Source organism: Tasmannia lanceolata, unplaced genomic scaffold (genome assembly GCF_043159265.1).
Source record: "Tasmannia lanceolata isolate RefF3 unplaced genomic scaffold, GAP_Taslan_0.1 ptg000011l, whole genome shotgun sequence".
NCBI lineage: Eukaryota > Viridiplantae > Streptophyta > Magnoliopsida > Canellales > Winteraceae > Tasmannia > Tasmannia lanceolata.
The window spans coordinates 27,610,050-27,626,963 of record NW_027518688.1 but is presented as its reverse complement, the minus strand read 5'-3'; the positions used below and the strand labels follow the sequence as shown (position 1 = coordinate 27,626,963).

The 16,914-nt window shown below is 41.4% G+C and overlaps 1 protein-coding gene across 1 annotated transcript; it reads right to left on the bottom strand.

Annotated features, from left to right (window-relative positions):
• Positions 1 to 14,416, bottom strand: LOC143886349 (polygalacturonase inhibitor (DUF639)). Its single transcript, XM_077390294.1, has 10 exons — positions 14,050 to 14,416; positions 13,532 to 13,766; positions 13,189 to 13,275; positions 12,886 to 13,055; positions 12,465 to 12,607; positions 12,143 to 12,320; positions 11,432 to 12,038; positions 8,984 to 9,096; positions 1,349 to 1,592; positions 1 to 471 (listed from the first exon to the last, which is right to left on the bottom strand). Exons 1-10 carry the CDS (start codon positions 14,214 to 14,216, stop codon positions 244 to 246), a joined length of 2,172 nt encoding a protein of 723 aa, XP_077246409.1. The 5' UTR covers positions 14,217 to 14,416; the 3' UTR covers positions 1 to 243.
• Between the last annotated feature and the right edge of the window lie 2,498 nt (positions 14,417 to 16,914).

The following is a 16,914-nucleotide window of genomic DNA, read 5'->3' as shown; positions in this document are numbered from 1 at the left end:
TGAAAACTTAATTTGCTTGTTATCATTAGAATGATCAAAATGCTCTTAATTAACTTTGTCAGCTTGTTCTTTCCAGCTTCCAGTGACCCGGCAAACAGTTGCTGTGATCCAAAGCAACAGGCCGACAGGCAAGCAAATTATATACAACATGAATTAGAAACGAAGAGCTGAAAATGGAAAAAAAAATATACTGTTCACTTAAATCACTCAATGCCCAAATTTCTCTCCAGTAAACAGAATTAGTCATTTCTTTTTCTTACTCTCACCAGGTCTGATGAGCTGAACAGGGGCTGCTGGAATTCTGAACCACCACTCTCTCGTTCGCCTTATCAGCCTATCACTGCTCTCTTTCCTCAACGGCATCTCCCTCGTAAATGCCTCCACAAATACTAACATGAACAGATACTTCATGGGCACAAATGTAAACACGGCAGCCATGAAAATCAACAAAAGAACTACCTTATCTGTCGCCTGGAAAAATAGAGGACACAAGAAACATAAAAAATGTTCATGAGATGATCCAAAAACAAGAAGACTGCTGCTTGATGCCATCATATTACTATGCAAATTGATTGCCATAGAAAACGAGTCCTAATTATTGTACCCACTCATATAATTCCCTCAATAATGCAATGACAGGAGGTTTCATGATGGTAAGTGGTTTTAAAGTTAGCTTTACTTATGATTGAGAGATGTTTTTCTTTTTCAGGAGAAATGATTGAGAAATGTTGAAAGTGAATTGTCAGTGCCTGCATTTTACAATGTCTAGTCTGGGTGTTCTGTATTGTTCACTACTACACCGAACATTATGTATATGGAATGTATATTCCATATACAGACATAAGGAAAATCTTAGAAATTGATTTGATTCATTTCTGTTTTACGGATGTACTGTCAGATACGACTTTCAGCATGTTTGGATGTTACATGTGCATGAATGATTTAACCAAGGAAGATGGTACTGTTTTCATATAATAAGACACGAGTCATTAATTTAAAAGCACATCCTTTGAGTGTTGCGACTTTGCTTACTCCATTCCAAATCAATGAAATACCAAGTTTCAAAAGCAAAGCTATTGTCTTGCCAAATAGAAAATGCTTCATTAAATATTTGCATATTTTTATAGCCAATGTTTCAAAATCACTACTGACTCAGAACTCAGTTTGAGAGAAAACTGTATTCTGTGAAACATCAGCGAGTTAGTTGAATATATTGAAGTTTACATTGCTATTAAAGGACTGATTTTTTACTTATCCAACATACTGGAGAAGCTAAAAGATCAGGTATAGCTTAATTGCTTTTCAAAACCAAAGTAAAAGATTGTGGTCGTATAAATAAGAAACTAACCTGTGGAAATGCTGCAAATAAGAGAGCTCTTAGCTTGAGGAGAATAATATTTCCATCTTGAATGAGTGTTTCAAACTGAGATACAGCTTGCTGCAAAGCTATAAGTTGCTCCACAGGGTTCTGGCTTGGGGGAGGTCGGACTTTGAAGGCTTCCAATGGCTTCCCTTTACTGCGATGCTTGTGCCACATCATGAGAGCTGCAAGGAATACAAAACTGCAGGACAATATGTACTTGATCCAATCCCTGGAAGTCAAAAAGTATTGTTTCATTAGATTGCTGTTTTTAGTGGTTGAATTGGATAATTTTAAATAAAAAGGCATTCCATAAGAACACAGCTGATTCAAAAGAGGGGCATAACAAATGGTTACGCAGATTGAATTTCAAATAGATGATGGGAAATGTCAACAAACTTCATTTCTCTCTGGGCAAGCTGTATTTGAGTCACAGAAGTCAATATCAGGTCAAAGACGAGAAGATAGATATAAATAAAATATATATAAATAAAAGGATGGGGATTTGAATCCCAAACATCGTGTTTTTACCTATGGTAAATATTCATTAAAAAGAGGGAAAAATGTACAGAAGAGCATAAACAGCCCAGAAAATAGCTACAAATGGGGAAGATATTGCCCCTCTGAGAAACTTCCACCTAATGCCATCTTTTGTCAATGAATCAGCAGTTTCATTGGCTTCATTAATAGTGTGATTTAAAATGATATTTCTCTCACGATGTTAACGATGTTCTAGTTGTAACTCAGAAATCATGTTGAACTACAATTTCATTCGCGTAATACATTCACACTTACTTGCCTTTTGAACATGTCCACTCTGATGTATGGGATCTTGCCCCTATTTCTCCTCTTTTGGATCACAATTTTACTTTATCTTTGTTGAAATTTCTCATTATACATGGATTTTCATTCTGAAAAATAAATCTGATGCCCGTTCCAACTTCTCTTGAGAACAAAAGGGTATAGTCAGCAACATGGACTAGACTACGACGAGGCGATTAATCCTGTTGTTAAAACCACCACAATTTGATTGATTGTAATATTAGCTAACACTTTCTAGTGATCTCTTTTCAAATTGATGTTAAAAATGCTTTCTTGCAAGGGTGCTTGAAAGTATAGATGGATACGAAATAGAAAACAAAGGCAACTATTCTCTCAGAAAAAAACAAAGGCAACTATATATGGAAGTTAACAAAGGCTATATATGACCCTAGGCAGGCACCTTAAGCTTGGTTCGATATGCTTCGTCAGGCAGAAGGCTATATATGACCCTAGGCAGGCACAATAAGCTTGGTTTGATAGGCTTCATCATACGCTAAAAGCAGAGAGCATAAAAGGAGCCAACTAGACAACTCTTTGTTCATCAAACACCAACTCAGGTATTGTGCTCATTTTTCTATATGTAGAGCTATAGATTTATGTGATCCATCAGACAAATTTTATTTTAGTTAATTTTTTTTCATGAGACTTGTTTAGTACTTTTATTTGGGATTTATTTCTATGTTTAGTAATATATTTTGCATCCTACATGTGGAGGATGTCCACGTCAACATGTGACCCACCTTTCTAACATTTTCCCAATGCCTAGCATCACTTAAGCCCACACCCACACCATCTATTATCGTATTGGCCATTACCATGGCCCACCACCTAAATCCCTTTTAAACTCACTTAAAGAAGCCTTAAAAACCCTTTAAGTTCCCTTATTTTATCCTGTTAGTTAGAGTAGACAAGTTTGAGTGTGTTCGTAAGTGGAGAAATCTGGAGAGAATTACCCATTTTGATAGGTGAAAATAGGGTTTCAGGGGTAATCTTGTCGATGTGGAGGTGAAAAGGTATCCAATTGTTCAAGGTATTCTTATCTTTTGGTTGGGATATCTCCCAACCACAAGATTTAGAGACATATGTCACGAGAAAACAGTTCAGGACACAACCGGTATTAAAATCCAAACTTACCTCGTCTCGTTGCGTCTTGAGAAGTCGTCATTTATAGCACCTTTGGTTGCCACTGGTGGTTGAGGGGATTGGTTGGCCAAACTCTATAGGAGGAGTTGACCCTGTGACTTGCTGACTCCTCCCCCGTTAGGCTCAGCAGGTGTGGGCAGGAACCTTGGCGGTTTGCTCATGGGTTGCAAGAGGACTTGCTTGTGCATCTGACGCACACAGCAGGAAATCATACTTCAACTCATAGGCGTACCCTAAGGGAGCTTTGGGTGCGGATTGCGAGCTATCCACAGGGATGCTCCAGTTTCTTTGGTCGAGGATGGAGGCCAAAGACAGTGCATGTTGGATCGGGTTCCCACATGCATTGCGCGTACGGACCGGTGCAAGAGGCTAGCTATACTGTTTGCCTCCTGCACCGCGGTACGTCTTGTGGGCAGGCCAATCTCTGGGCCTTCCATGACTTCGTGCCGGGGCGACCTTGGTTGCCCTCGCGAGGTGTACACCTTGCGGATCAATCCATGGGGCATCTTGCTCCTTGGATGACCAAGCCCCAGCGCTTGGCGAATTGGTGCGTGGCATTGTCATACCTCGTACTCGATGGACTTTGCATTGGGCCCCAAGGCCTTAAGTTCGATGTACTCGTGATGCAGGCTAATCATGAGTGTGGGTATCTAGAAGCGCATATCAAGATTTGAGCCAAGTAGCCTGTTGAACAGCTTAGAGTTTGTGTGTACATTCGAAGCATCAAGGGGTGTTGGCGTGTAGGGCCTTTAAAGCCTTGCACGATTGAAGGCTTGCCCTAGCATTCGTGCATGTTGGGGCGCCGCACAGGTTATTCCGCTGCTCAAACATTTGGCCCTTGACAGTTGGTATCAAAGCGAAATGTCAAAGCTATGAATTCATAGTGTGCTTTGAGAGTTGGTATCAGATGGTATGAAGTGACAGATCATAGCAGGTTGTGAAGGCAAGAGTTTGTCAAGGAGCTATGACACAGTTGGTGTCTGTGCTGGCATAGTTGCAGCAAGTTGCAGTGTTTGTGGCTATGTTTAGTGCATCTCTAGTGCATGTTGCTATGTACAAAAGAACGGGAAATGCTTTCAGTTGTAGCAGAGTTGGAAAGAACTTGAATGTTAGCACACCAAGTTGCAAGTGCTAAGTTGCGGATGTCTTTGAATCTAACACTTTGAAAGTCCATTAGTCAGCCGAAGAAGAGCTGAAATTGCGTGGGTATGTTCCTTTTTGTGAACTCTCCCCTATTCTACTTGAGTCGCGCAACAGAGGCGCGATGGCCTGGAAAGATTAGTACCATCCGTGTTTGTTCAAGCAATGCTCGAGGTATTTGCTCGAAGCTTGATACAGTGTCAGAGCAGCAACCGTCAGCGAACAGGTTGGCATCTTTCATTGACCCACCGATGTGTGAGATCGGAAGTGGCAGTTGGGGAGTTATGAATGCTCCATGGCAGTGTTGGCTAAACATCGATGTGTTTGCATATGGCCTTAAGGGCTTGCTATGACAAAGGGTTGGCTGCTGGCATAAGCCTTCCCCTATCAGATGAGGTGTTGAACGTGTCTGCACCAAAGCGCTCACCAAAGTGAATTTGCTTACTCAGTGTGATGGCATAACCAGTTTGACAAACTAGCAGTATGCTCTCAGGGTGAAGAGGAAGCACCGACGAACCTGGGTCAAGGTAGCACCCGCGAGAAGGGTGTCCATATTGGGGCCAGCAGGGTGAAGGTGTTTGTGACCTCGACGAACTAGCAGACATGCTCAGGGTGAAGAGCTGGTCAATGACTGAAGTACTTGGATGGCAGTTCACAGTCACAATCGAGCACGGGTGATGCTCATCTCAGAAAGACCTTGGAACGGACGCCAAGGCCGCTTAGATCGACAATGGGTTTGCTCAGATGATATATGGGCAGACTGTGTTGGTATGGGACGACATGGCATGTTTGTGTGTTTCTTGCTGCTTTAGAATCTCTGTGTTTGTCGAAACTGAAAGGACAGCTCAATCTGAATGATGGAAGATTTGGGTGGTTAGCAGTGTGAGTACTAGCCGCGAGTGCCCAAGGAGACCATCTGTGGCATAAGGGTTGATTGTTCAAATCAAGTACTATGACGTTGAACCGAAGCAAGCAAGACTAAGCATCGCAGTTGGGGATGTAGTTGGTTCCCCATATGATCATGCACTTGGAAGGGTAGCAGGTGCGTTGTGCTGATTAATCCCAGCAGGGAATTCTTGGCCTCAGGAGGAGGCAGGACTGATATGGTGGAGTGCTCAGATCCATCATCACCGATTGTAGGTTAGCCAAAACCTTCTGTGCCGAAAGTGATGGCACGGTATCCGGTTGTAGGTTAGCCAAAACCTTCCGTGCCGAAAGTGATGGCACGCTATCCGGTTGTAGGTTAGCCAAAACCTTCCGTGCCGAAAGTGATGGCACGCTATCCGGTTGTAGGTTAGCCAAAACCTTCCGCAGCGTTTGTAGGTACCGTCAGAAAACCTTCGCCTAGTTTGATGGAGTCCGAGAAAACCATCGTTGTTGAAGATAACTCCAGCAGAGCTACAAAGCAGTGGTTGGCAGAACTTGAGGCGGTGTGGTATGCAGTAGAAGTCAAAATGCGCTGATTGTCGAAGTACCAGTGGCAGGTGTTTTCAAGATTGAGAAGTCATTGCTATTGTGGAACTGAGCTTCACAGAGCGCTCAGTGTCGATGAGGGCGTCGACGTTATCAGGTGGGGGAGTATCACGGAAAACAGGACAGGACACAACCGGTATTAAAATCCAAACTTACCTCGTCTCGTTGCGTCTTGAGAAGTCATCATTTATAGCACCTTTGGTTGCCACTGGTGGTTGAGGGGGTTGGTTGGCCAAACTCTATAGGAGGAGTTGACCCCGTGACTTGCTGACTCCTCCCCCGTTCGGCTCAGCAGGTGTGGGCAGGAACCTTGGCGGTTTGCTCATGGGTTGCAAGAGGACTTGCTTGTGCATCTGACGCACACAGCAGGAAATCATACTTCAACTCGTAGGCGTGCCCTAAGGGAGCTTTGGGTGCGGACTGCGAGCTATCCACAGGGATGCTCCAGTTTCTTTGGTTGAGGATGGGGGCCAAAGACAATGCATGTTGGGTCGGGTTCCCACATGCATTGCGCGTACGGACCGGTGCAAGGGGCTAACTATACTGTTTGCCTCCTGCACCACGGTACGTCTTGTGGGCAGGCCAATCTCTGGGCTTCCATGAGTTCGTGCTGGGGCGACCTTGGTTGCCCTCGCGAGGTGTACACCTTGCGGATCAGTCCATGGGGCATCTTGCTCCTTGGATGACCAAGCCCCAGCGCTTGGCAGATTGGTGTGTGGCATTGTCATGCCTCGTACTCGATGGACTTTGCATTGGTCCCCAAGGCCTTATGTTCGATGTACTCGTGATACAGGCTGATCATGAGTGTGGGTATCTAGAAGCGCATGTCAAGATCTGAGCCAAGTAGCATGTTGAACAGCTTAGAGTTTGTGTGTACATTCGAAGCATCAAGGGGTGTTGGCGTGTAGGGCCTTTAAAGCCTTGCACGATTGAAGGCTTGCCCTAGCATTCGTGCATGTTAGGGCGCCGCACGGGTTATTCCGCTGCTCAAACATTTGGCCCGTGACACATGAGTGGATAAGAGTAACCTAACTTTCACTATTGCCAAGAAAGTAATGAAGACCTGAAATTGGCATTGTTGGGGACTTAGTTGGTGTATATTTGCATGTTTCTTACATGGGTTGACGTACCTTTCCATGCTTGCTTGCAAGATTGCCCAGAGTCATGAATTTAATCATAACATGGGTAAGGTACAAGGCTTGTGGGGAAAGGATTGGTTTGGGGTAATTTCAGAATTTAAATGGTCTTCTGGAAAATCATGTGGGAATTAAGGGCAAGCTGGAGTCCATAAGGTGAAGTAGGGAGTTTGAGTACATGCTAGAAATCTCCTGAGTAGTCCATTGTGTCGTTTTACAGATTGGAGGGTCGGTGGGGACCATCTTTCTAAATTGTTGCTCCTCTTCATTCAGTTGCGCATCCTTAGCCAAGAGGCTTGCTTGATTATTTTGCCACTGATTTCGATGCATTAGTTGCTTGATTAGGGCATTCTGAGGCAAAATTGGCTTGATTTGAAAAGTATATGTCACAAGATAACTTTTTATATGATTGACTTTTGATTCAATATGATTTAGTGGAATTTACCCTTCTGGCCTCCTAAAACTGTACATGCAGGCCCTTGTAAGCATAATTTCTTCAATTGACAAATCATCTCCTTGCTTCAGGTTTACTTCTAGATCTCAGATGCTGCTGGAGTGAGATTTGGTTGGGAGAAGATTGAGGTCCCTACCCAAAGGTGGGTCTCCCGTGAAGCTGAACTTTGATGGATTGAGTTTGGGCAACCATGGGCCAATAAGTGTAGGATTCCTTAGGGGACGAGATGGGTACCACCAGGTGGACTTTCTTGGGCTCGATTGGGATCATGGATTCCAATTAAGTGAAATTGAGGCGGTACTACAGGGTATCAGGATCATAGAGAGCAGACTTAGGTAGATTGATTGTGGAGGAAGATTCCCTTAACGTGATCATGTGGATGAATGGGAGCCACCCTCATCCTTGTAGATTTGAGCATATGATGGATGAGATCCATGACCGAGAGGCGAGTGCCCGGGTTCGCTTCCAGCGTGTTAGGAGATAGGCTCTAGCAGGGATACAGACAAGCTAGCCTGGCTAGCTTGGCAACCTATGATCTTTTCACTCCTTGAGGGTCTTGGTTGTTTGTGTTTCCTATTTGTTTTTTTCTGCTTTCCTTTTCATAGTATTGACCATCTCTGTCGCGAGGTTCTCCCCTTTTCCTTTTTAATAAAATTCTCTGCCATTAAAAAAAAGACAAACCAATTGTGCTTTAAGCTTTAATCCTTTTGCTTTCCAATGTCGATTCCCAGGCCCCTGAGTCCCTCTGACACACGGTAAGTGTCGTTGTTTCAATTGCCTACCACACCCGATGAACCCCATTGTCTTTAATGGTCAAGTCATGCCTCTTTGCCACATGGGCTCTGGATTCTCATTAATATCCAACAAAAAATGCTTCATGTCCTTGGTCTTGGACTTTATCAATGCTCTTGAAAGGGTGATATGGAGCCCCACAAAATTAAACACATCAAGATTGATTCCCACTTCATGGAGGACGGTGAGGTGATGCCCATGTATATTCATAGTAGAGATCAAGTTGCCTATGTATCCAAAAGAGCCTCATTAAGGGCATTTTTTCCTTTATAGATCGTAGTATATAAGTCAGTGTAATACATTCTTTGACTTAATGAAGGCATATCATATGAATTCATCTCTACGTTTTCTAAATGAACCTCTCCACATTTTGTTTTTTCTCATATTCTTCAATACATAAATATTTACAGGTATAACAAGGGGGTACTTAAATATCTGAAGTTGAGGTCATAGAGAAATTATTTAAAAAAATTAAATGCATGCTTTCTAAAGTGGGTATTGATCCATGGAGTACTACATACGATGCTAATTATTCTCAAGTAAAACAATCATATCTAAACTATGCATGCTTACAGTGAGTCCATCCTGGTGTTGATGATGGAACAGAATGATAAATGTACTTATATCCAAACTAGCTAACTTGACCTCTATGAGTAACGTTACCTGGAAATAGCATAACAGGTCAACGCCAAAAACAAAGTTGATTTTAAAGGGTCATCCCAAGAAGCCAAAAATTGAAGCCGTCTAACTGATTCAACCACCGGGAAAAGTAGTTCCTGCCCACGAGAAAAACCAACCAAAGTTACCATCTATGGAGATGGGCATGGAAATCTATTAAGCATATCTACAACTTAAGAACTGATGGTCCAGAATCACAATCACCATTTTAGTATTTTACTTTTTCCATTCCAATAGGAACCCATGTTACCAAGACAGCAAAACCAAATGCAGTTTTTGCAATCAGAATAGTAGTTTGTGTCAACTACCAGTTACTCCAAAAGTTTAAGCTTTTGGAGAAAGGCGTTATTTATCTTTTATACTTTACCACTCCCCCACACGTGTGGCCCACTTGGCAAACACGTGGCACATGTGGTCCCACTTTGGGCCAACCATCGCATGTGGATTTTTGCTATCCGGGAGGTTTGAACTCGAGACCTTTGGCTCTGATACCATGTTAACTACCAGTTTCTCCAAAAGCTTAAGCTTTTGGAGAAAGGCATTATTTATCTTTTAGACTTTAACAGAATCAACAACATTGCTGCACTCCCACCAAAACATATGCTAGAATGCTCAATGGCTATGTTGACTGCATATTTTTTACCAATATGCAAAGAGCAACTGCTCCTCCCCATCGAATATATATATATATATATATATATATATATATATATATATATTCGACGGGGAGGGGTGCTGGAATAAACTCCAATTCCAAGCCCTTGGTTGGAAGAAACTCCAACCAGCTAAGAGAGATCAGTTTCAGGTGATAGATTTGTGAGCAAATGATTAGATTCTTTAGTCTGCCATCCTACAATGAATATTCATTGTCTTTTAAGCAGAATTTGAAACTTGGACTCGGACAAGAACTCGATCAAGGTAAAAGCGGCTGACGAAAGTTAATGATTGGTGCAGATAATTTTTCATTAACAGGGCGAGCCAGAGAACTCGGATGAAACCTTAAGCAATGTAAAACCAAGTCCATTTGGTTGAGTAGATGGTTGACTCAGAGCTTTTTTTTAAAAAAATTAACGATTTTTTTAAACAGCTTATTAAGTATTGTAGTCATGAAATTTTTCTAAAGGATTCATTAGCCGACCCCAACTAGTTTGGGACAAAGGCTTAGTTGAGTTGAGTAGAGATTATTAAGTATTGTAGTATAGCCGTGTTTTTAAACAGTTTATTAACTATTGTAGTATTAGCGGACTTTTTAAACAATTTATTAAGTATTGTAGTAGAGCGGTAATTTTTGTCACACTCTAAGCCTCCTCCTGTTTCCCATATTAAGAAGTTAGAACTTTCCAGCTTAAAGTTAACTTCCCTGATTAGCTCATCCATCACGGGTCAAGAGTCCAGGCAGACAATCTCACCTAAATGGGAAGCACCACCTACAGGGTGGTTCAAACTTAATTTTGATGGGAGCTCCCTCGGAAATCCGGGACCGGCAGGCATGGGAGGGGTTGTTCGGAATGAAGAGGGCATGGTTATCATGTCTTTTTCAGGGCCTTTAGGCATATGTGATGCCAATGAGGCGGAGGCAAGAGCTCTCTTATTTGGACTCAAGTGGTACGCAGGCAACAACTTGGGGCCTCTCATTGTGGAAGGGGATTCCAGTATTGCCATCGCTTGGGCCATGAGTCGTTGCTCCGGTCCGTGGCGGCTCTCCTTTTTTTTGGATGAAATCTGTGATCTCATTCGCATTATTCGACCGACATTTCATCACAAGCGACGCACGGCTAATTCAATGGCTGATTCTCTAGCTAAGGAGGGCACCCATTTGTCTGAGGCCAGAGTTGAGTACTCGGATATGCATCATGGTGTGGTGCCTTAATACGCTGTTATGCGGTTGTATTCAGTAATCATTGTAATCTGTATCGGGGACATCTTGTCCCCGTATCATGTATTCGGTGATTTCTGATATAATAAATTTGTTATCTTTCAAAAAAAAACAGTCAAGAGTCCAGTGTCAATGCTGAGTTTCACCAAGTTTTCAAATGACAAGAAGTCAAGAACCCACATGCCTTCTTCTGTTTAACAAGGAAAAGGAACTGCATCTTATGAATGTCATCATTTTCTACACAGAGACAGTTATTTGTTGGTTCTTCAATCCTTGAAGAATCACAAACAATGGACTGCCCCGTCCTGATCGGATTTGTAATACAATAAAAAAAAAAGGGCAGCCCAGTGCACGAGGCTCCCGCCATCGCGGGGTATGGGGATGACTAGATGTACACAGCCTTACCCCTGCTTTGTAGAGAGGCTGTTTCCATGACTCGAACCCGTGACCACCAGGTCACAATGGAGCAACCTTACCGTTGCACCAAGGCTCACCCTCATCATTTATAATACAGAAACTCAGCTGAAAAAATAAACAGAATATTCATGACAAAATACCTTCATCACAGCCATGTTTGTATCAATTCCCTCCACTTTCACTTGGTCCACAGTAGCCCGTGCTACCTCAGCTATGCTAGAGTTAGATTGTGACTGTTCCACAGCCATTTCCAGAGGATTCCTCTCACCAACACAGACATCGCTAGCCAAGAATGCTGTTCCTTCAGCCACGTGCTTCTCTTTCCGTAACACGAAGCCAAGTCTAGTAAGTGTCAGAAATGAAAATGGGGACAGACCAGGCCGCAATTTTTCATTTTTTGATGAAGCCCCAACAGCAACATCATGCTTTTGGGATTGACTATTCAAAAGCTCCAAGCGAGTTGACAGAGTTGCCAAGATCATATCTCCCCCTAGAAGTTGTTCAGCTAACTCGAAAGCCAGTAAAGTCTTAAAATGAGATGGCAACGTATGGAAAGCCTCTCTCACAGCACGATATCGGAAGATGCCGAGAGTGGCCCTTGAGAGTGCTTCTGTCTGTTGAATCTCTTTGAGATTGAATTTTCTAATGAATCTATGAACATGCAAGATCTCACGACTAATTGACAACCAGTAGTCACGACGTGAATGGCCTTTGAGTTCAGGGAATTCTAAATACACAGGCTCTGCTCTGTAAAAGATTGCAGTTAGTTTTGATGTCAGTGTCTATGTTAGAGTTACCAAGATAAATTGAAAGTGCAGGGAAGACCAAAATATGTCAAACAGAAAACATACACAGACGTTGACCTATACAACACAGCCTTATCAAAAAGACGAGCGCCCAGTGGTCCAGTCAATTCAGGCTTTATGACCTGCTTCAAGTCCTGTGCCAAATCGTATACGACCGGTTTATCATATGAACCAACTCCAAATGACTCAAAATAAAGAGCATGGTTGGTAAGTGTCAAGCGTCCTGCAACAAGTTTCTCAAAGATTACGAGGAAAGAAAATATAGCAATGTCCATACATGAGCTTAAAGAGTAGGAAAGCATTCAAACCAAAGAAAGCACAAATATACAGGGAATATAGTCGACTGTTAGGGTTAGATGTGCCTCACCAGGCCATGCAGAGACACCTATGTGTTGAAGAACTGGCTGGGTAGGAACAGTACCATCCGTATCTATGATGATTTCTCCCTCAACAAGTCGAAGGTTTGAAACTTGTGACTGCCCAGATACGCTTTTTGCAGATTTGATTACCCTACAATATCAGATAAACATAATGTTTATAAAACAAAATACCCAAAATTAAAAGATGGAAAAAATACTATATAAATGATTCATAGATGTACCTAGGCAGGCAGGGAAATACTACATGATGATGCTTGATCCATATAAAAAAAATCTGAGAAACAAAAAAGACCCAGATCCTTGTTACAAAGGTTAGGTTCCTATGCATGTACGTGTGTCCATTGTCCCTTTTATCGTCTAATATGATTGAGTTGTACAGCCAAGAAAAAACTGACTTTAGAAGCATACTTATCAAGGCTTCCAAGGTACTTGTCGTATATGAGAAAATGAAGCTGCCCGCCTGAAGGGCCAGTGAGTGCATCAAAAAGATTGTGAGCTGTTATTATATCTGCTACAGCAGGACAAGCAGAAGCAATTCGAGCAAAAGCCTCTGCTCCAACAGTTTTCTTATTGTCCACCTGATAAAGAGAGAAAGCAGTAACCCCATTGAATATCAGCTATAATTATACATACATGAGAGATCCCAAGAGGAGACCATACAATTCCTTTTCATTCACACTGGTAAGGAGAAAAGGTGCGATAACAACCAACCTGAACAGCCATGCTTAATGAATTAGTATAAAACAGCGAACCCCCATCCTCATCATCATTTACAGGATTACCATGTGAAGCAGCTTCCTAAGAACAAAAAAGTGGCTGCCTCATCAAGGCCCAAAACAATAAAAAAGAACTCTGTCTTAATTCACATGCAACGGGAGTATCCATAATAAACATCTAAGCATGAGACTTAGATACCGATGATTAGAATTTAGATGTACAGAAAGTAGAACATGAGAATGTTTGTGAATATGTGGAAACCAGGTCAAGAGAAGAATGGCAAAAAAAGTCAGCCTCTTATTGAATATCCATTTGTTACAATTATCAGATAACTCACTTTGAGCAAGGACACATTCCCAATACCAGGGGTTTCCCACGCAAGCATCATATCATATGTTAAGCGGCGGAAGTCCTTATCAGCCAAATGATCGGGACGTTGAGTGACAACATGAAGTGCTTGATAAGAACAGAACTCTAACAGATTCCTAGCATAGGAAGAAGGTTGTTTAACATGATCAGACATCTCAGACTCAAAAGAGCGCTGCAATTCTTCTGTTGAGAGAAGAAGAATCCTGAAATCACATGAAACACTTGTATAAAAGGCGAGCACAGTACTGATAATTATAAAACAGTTTGCACTAACCAGATAAGGAAATAGCAGTAAAGCATTAAAACATCAGTCATCAGTAGCAAATAAGGTAATTATTTTTGAATTCCCTAGTATTCCGAGAAGGCATTGATGTTGAAAAGAAGAAAGCATTTTAGAATGTAATTACTACAAAAAAGGAAATGAAGGGAAAGAAAAAGCCCTAACTGATCGAATCTGAGAGAAGAAGAAAAGAAAAAAGGGATTACCTAGAACAGCGAGCAACGACGGAATTGGAAATGAGGGAGAGCTGAGGAATAGGTCTGGGAGAGTCCTCGTTTTCATCTCCCTCCGACTTTCTCTTCCCTCCCAGGAACAGAGATTTCAGAGAGTTTTGCCGCATGAAATTCTCAAACATCGCAATCCCACCCTCCATCGGACCAGCAAGAGAGAGAAAGAGAGAGAGAGAGAGATATGAAAATGATGGATTCTTTTTTTTTATTATTATTAACGAACAGAATCCGGACTGATATCAAACCCTTAACCCCGCCAATGACACAACTGCAAATTAGTCGTTTCTTCTTCCGTGGGCGGCGGGTTTAAACGGGCCCATTTATGGGCTCGCATAGCCAAATGGGCCTAAGAGGCTCTATCTTCACAAATAGCCTGTAGACATCATCGTCAGCAAAACGTAGTTGTAAGTTTTGTAACTTACAAAATACAGTGGGGGTAAAGCTGGAAAGTTGTCTAAACACTTTTAAAATGTGTTTTAAAGCGTGTTTTACTTTTAAACATCTTTAAAACGTTTTACTATAAAAGTTTTAAAGGGAGTAGTATTAAATGGCAAACCATTAAAATGTTCTTTTTTCCCCAAAAAATGCTATTTAAATTGGCGTTATGCTAACTATGCTTCCAATGTGAAATGTCATTTATCTGGGAATCATATCTAGTGGGAAATCTCCACGCTCTCTCATGCTTGTAAAGGAGGTTAGGAATCCTCTCCCCCCCCCCCCCCCCTTTCCTCTCTTGTGTCTTGCCATACACCTCTTGTTTCCACTTTTATGCAATAGGTTTCCAAAAATCTAAAAATAGTCTCTCTCTCTCTCTCTCTCTCTCTACTTGAAGAGCGATGTTGAGAAAGTTTCCTTGTTAACCACTCTAATTGGCAGACCCCTACCAATTCATTTAAAATTATGGTAAAATTTATAATCTTTGATAGTACATTCCAGATGCACCCATACAGAGACAATGTCAATAAGAGGAGGGGGAATGGCTTCCAAATAGGTCTTAATATCTCATTCGCCAATAAGATTAAATTTAAATCATCTTATTTGTAAATAGGGATCATTTTTTGAGGTGGTTCTTATGTGATAGATTGATAGATGCCCATAGTCTTCAAGGAAAAATATAAACAGCCAAAAGTTCAAGTGGAGGCCACTTATTCAAATCCTTTAGGGCCCGTTTGGATGCCGAGAAGATTTTGATTTGGATTTCTCACATTTGCAGCCCTTTTTGTGTTGTGATTTGGATCCTGATCAAATCCTTGGATTTCCAAATCAGCGACTGATAGTGAAAAAAATCATATTTCCAAATATACTGTGGAAATAAGAAATTGGAAATCCACAGATCTGGCAGTTTCCTTCACCCTCTTAGCTCCTCAACCTCTCCCCTCCAGTAGGAAGTACCCCCCTCCGTATTTCTCCCTCAACATGAGCTGGCAGATCTATTTATTTTGTATTCAAAACTCAGTTCCAAATCTAAATACAAAATATGAGGTATTCAGATGGACCCTTTTTTCCTAAGCAAAACCCACTCTCATTGGACGCTTCAACAAATTAGAGGCTTAGAATCCTTCATTGGAAGTGGATTTTGATGCATGGCCGATGGATAGCAAGGCCTGCCAGATAAATGGATTTGGACCAAATTGTATCACAAAAAGGGTATAATTAATTCCCAAAAAGGTGGGAAAGGCTGAAACTCGTTTACGTGGAATACTGACTATCTCTTGTCTCATGATCAAGGTTTCTACTTCAAATATCAAAGGATGCAGATATTCTTTCTATTAGGGCCTGTTCAGTTGCGCGTTTCAAACGGAAACAGAAAAGAAAATGGGCATATTTTCCGTGGAAACGATGCAAAGTGGTCGTTTTGTTGTCACTGGAAAGAAAGCGTGAGGAAAACGAAATATTGATGTGGAATCCGATGAGCCTTACGTGTCCATCCCATTTCCGCGGAAAACCTTTCTCGTCGCGATTTTAAGTGTGTGTGTGTGTGTGTGTGTATATATATATATATATATATATATATATATATATATATATATATATAAACACTCTTCAACGAGAACATCAGCCCTAAAAAATAAAAGACAAGACCTCATCTTTCTCTCTCTCTCGCACGCCACAAAGAAGCCCTAAAAACTTCATCTTCTTCCTCTCGTCGGCGGAAATCTCTCTCCTCATGCACTAGTCCTCAGCAACAAACAGGTATGTTTGAATCTTGTTTTTTTTTCTTTTTTCCGTTTTTGGTGCTTGAATCTTTCTTTTCTTTTTCTTTCTTTTTTTCCGTTTTTTACGTCAATTTTCTGCTCTCCTTTCTTTTTTTTTGTTGGGTTTTGAGTTGTTAAAATTTTGAACTGTATGTTAGGCATGAAGGTAGGAATTTGTGGAAATGGGTTTTAATCTTCTTTTTTGGCCTCAATTTTTTGTTCTCCATTCTTCTTCTTTTTGTTGGGTTTTGAGTTGTTTAAACTTTGAAGTTTTTCTTGGGCATGAAGGTAGGAATTTGTGGAAATGGGTTTGGGGTTCAATCTTTTTTCTTTCTTTTTTTTTCGTTTTTGGCTTCAATCTCTGCCACGTCTAAAAAAATAGGAATTTGTGGAAATGGGTTTTTGTTAATAACCAACTCTGCCATGTTTAAAAAAATTATTTGATCCAGAGGGTTGCTGTCTCTATTTTTTACGAGTTATTCTCACCATCCTGTGTAGGGTCCTATGAGGTTGTTGTGTTTTTATTTTATTTTTTATGAATGATTCTCACCCTCTCATTTGTTTAAAAATGATTCGGATCTTATTTTTTAGGCTTTTGAATCTGATTTGCTTTCCTTTGTTTTACAGGTGGGCACCCTCTCATTTG

Excerpts from the sequence above, each read along its gene's own strand:
- LOC143886349 (XM_077390294.1), bottom strand. The coding sequence starts at position 14,216 with ATGGAGGGTGGGATTGCGATGTTTGAGAATTTCATGCGGCAAAACTCT. Across the intron at positions 13,276-13,531 it reads GGAATGTGTCCTTGCTCAAA|GAAGCTGCTTCACATGGTAA; the intron begins GTGAGTTATCTG and ends TTTTGTTCTTAG. Across the intron at positions 13,056-13,188 it reads CATTAAGCATGGCTGTTCAG|GTGGACAATAAGAAAACTGT; the intron begins GTTGGTTGTTAT and ends TCTCTTTATCAG.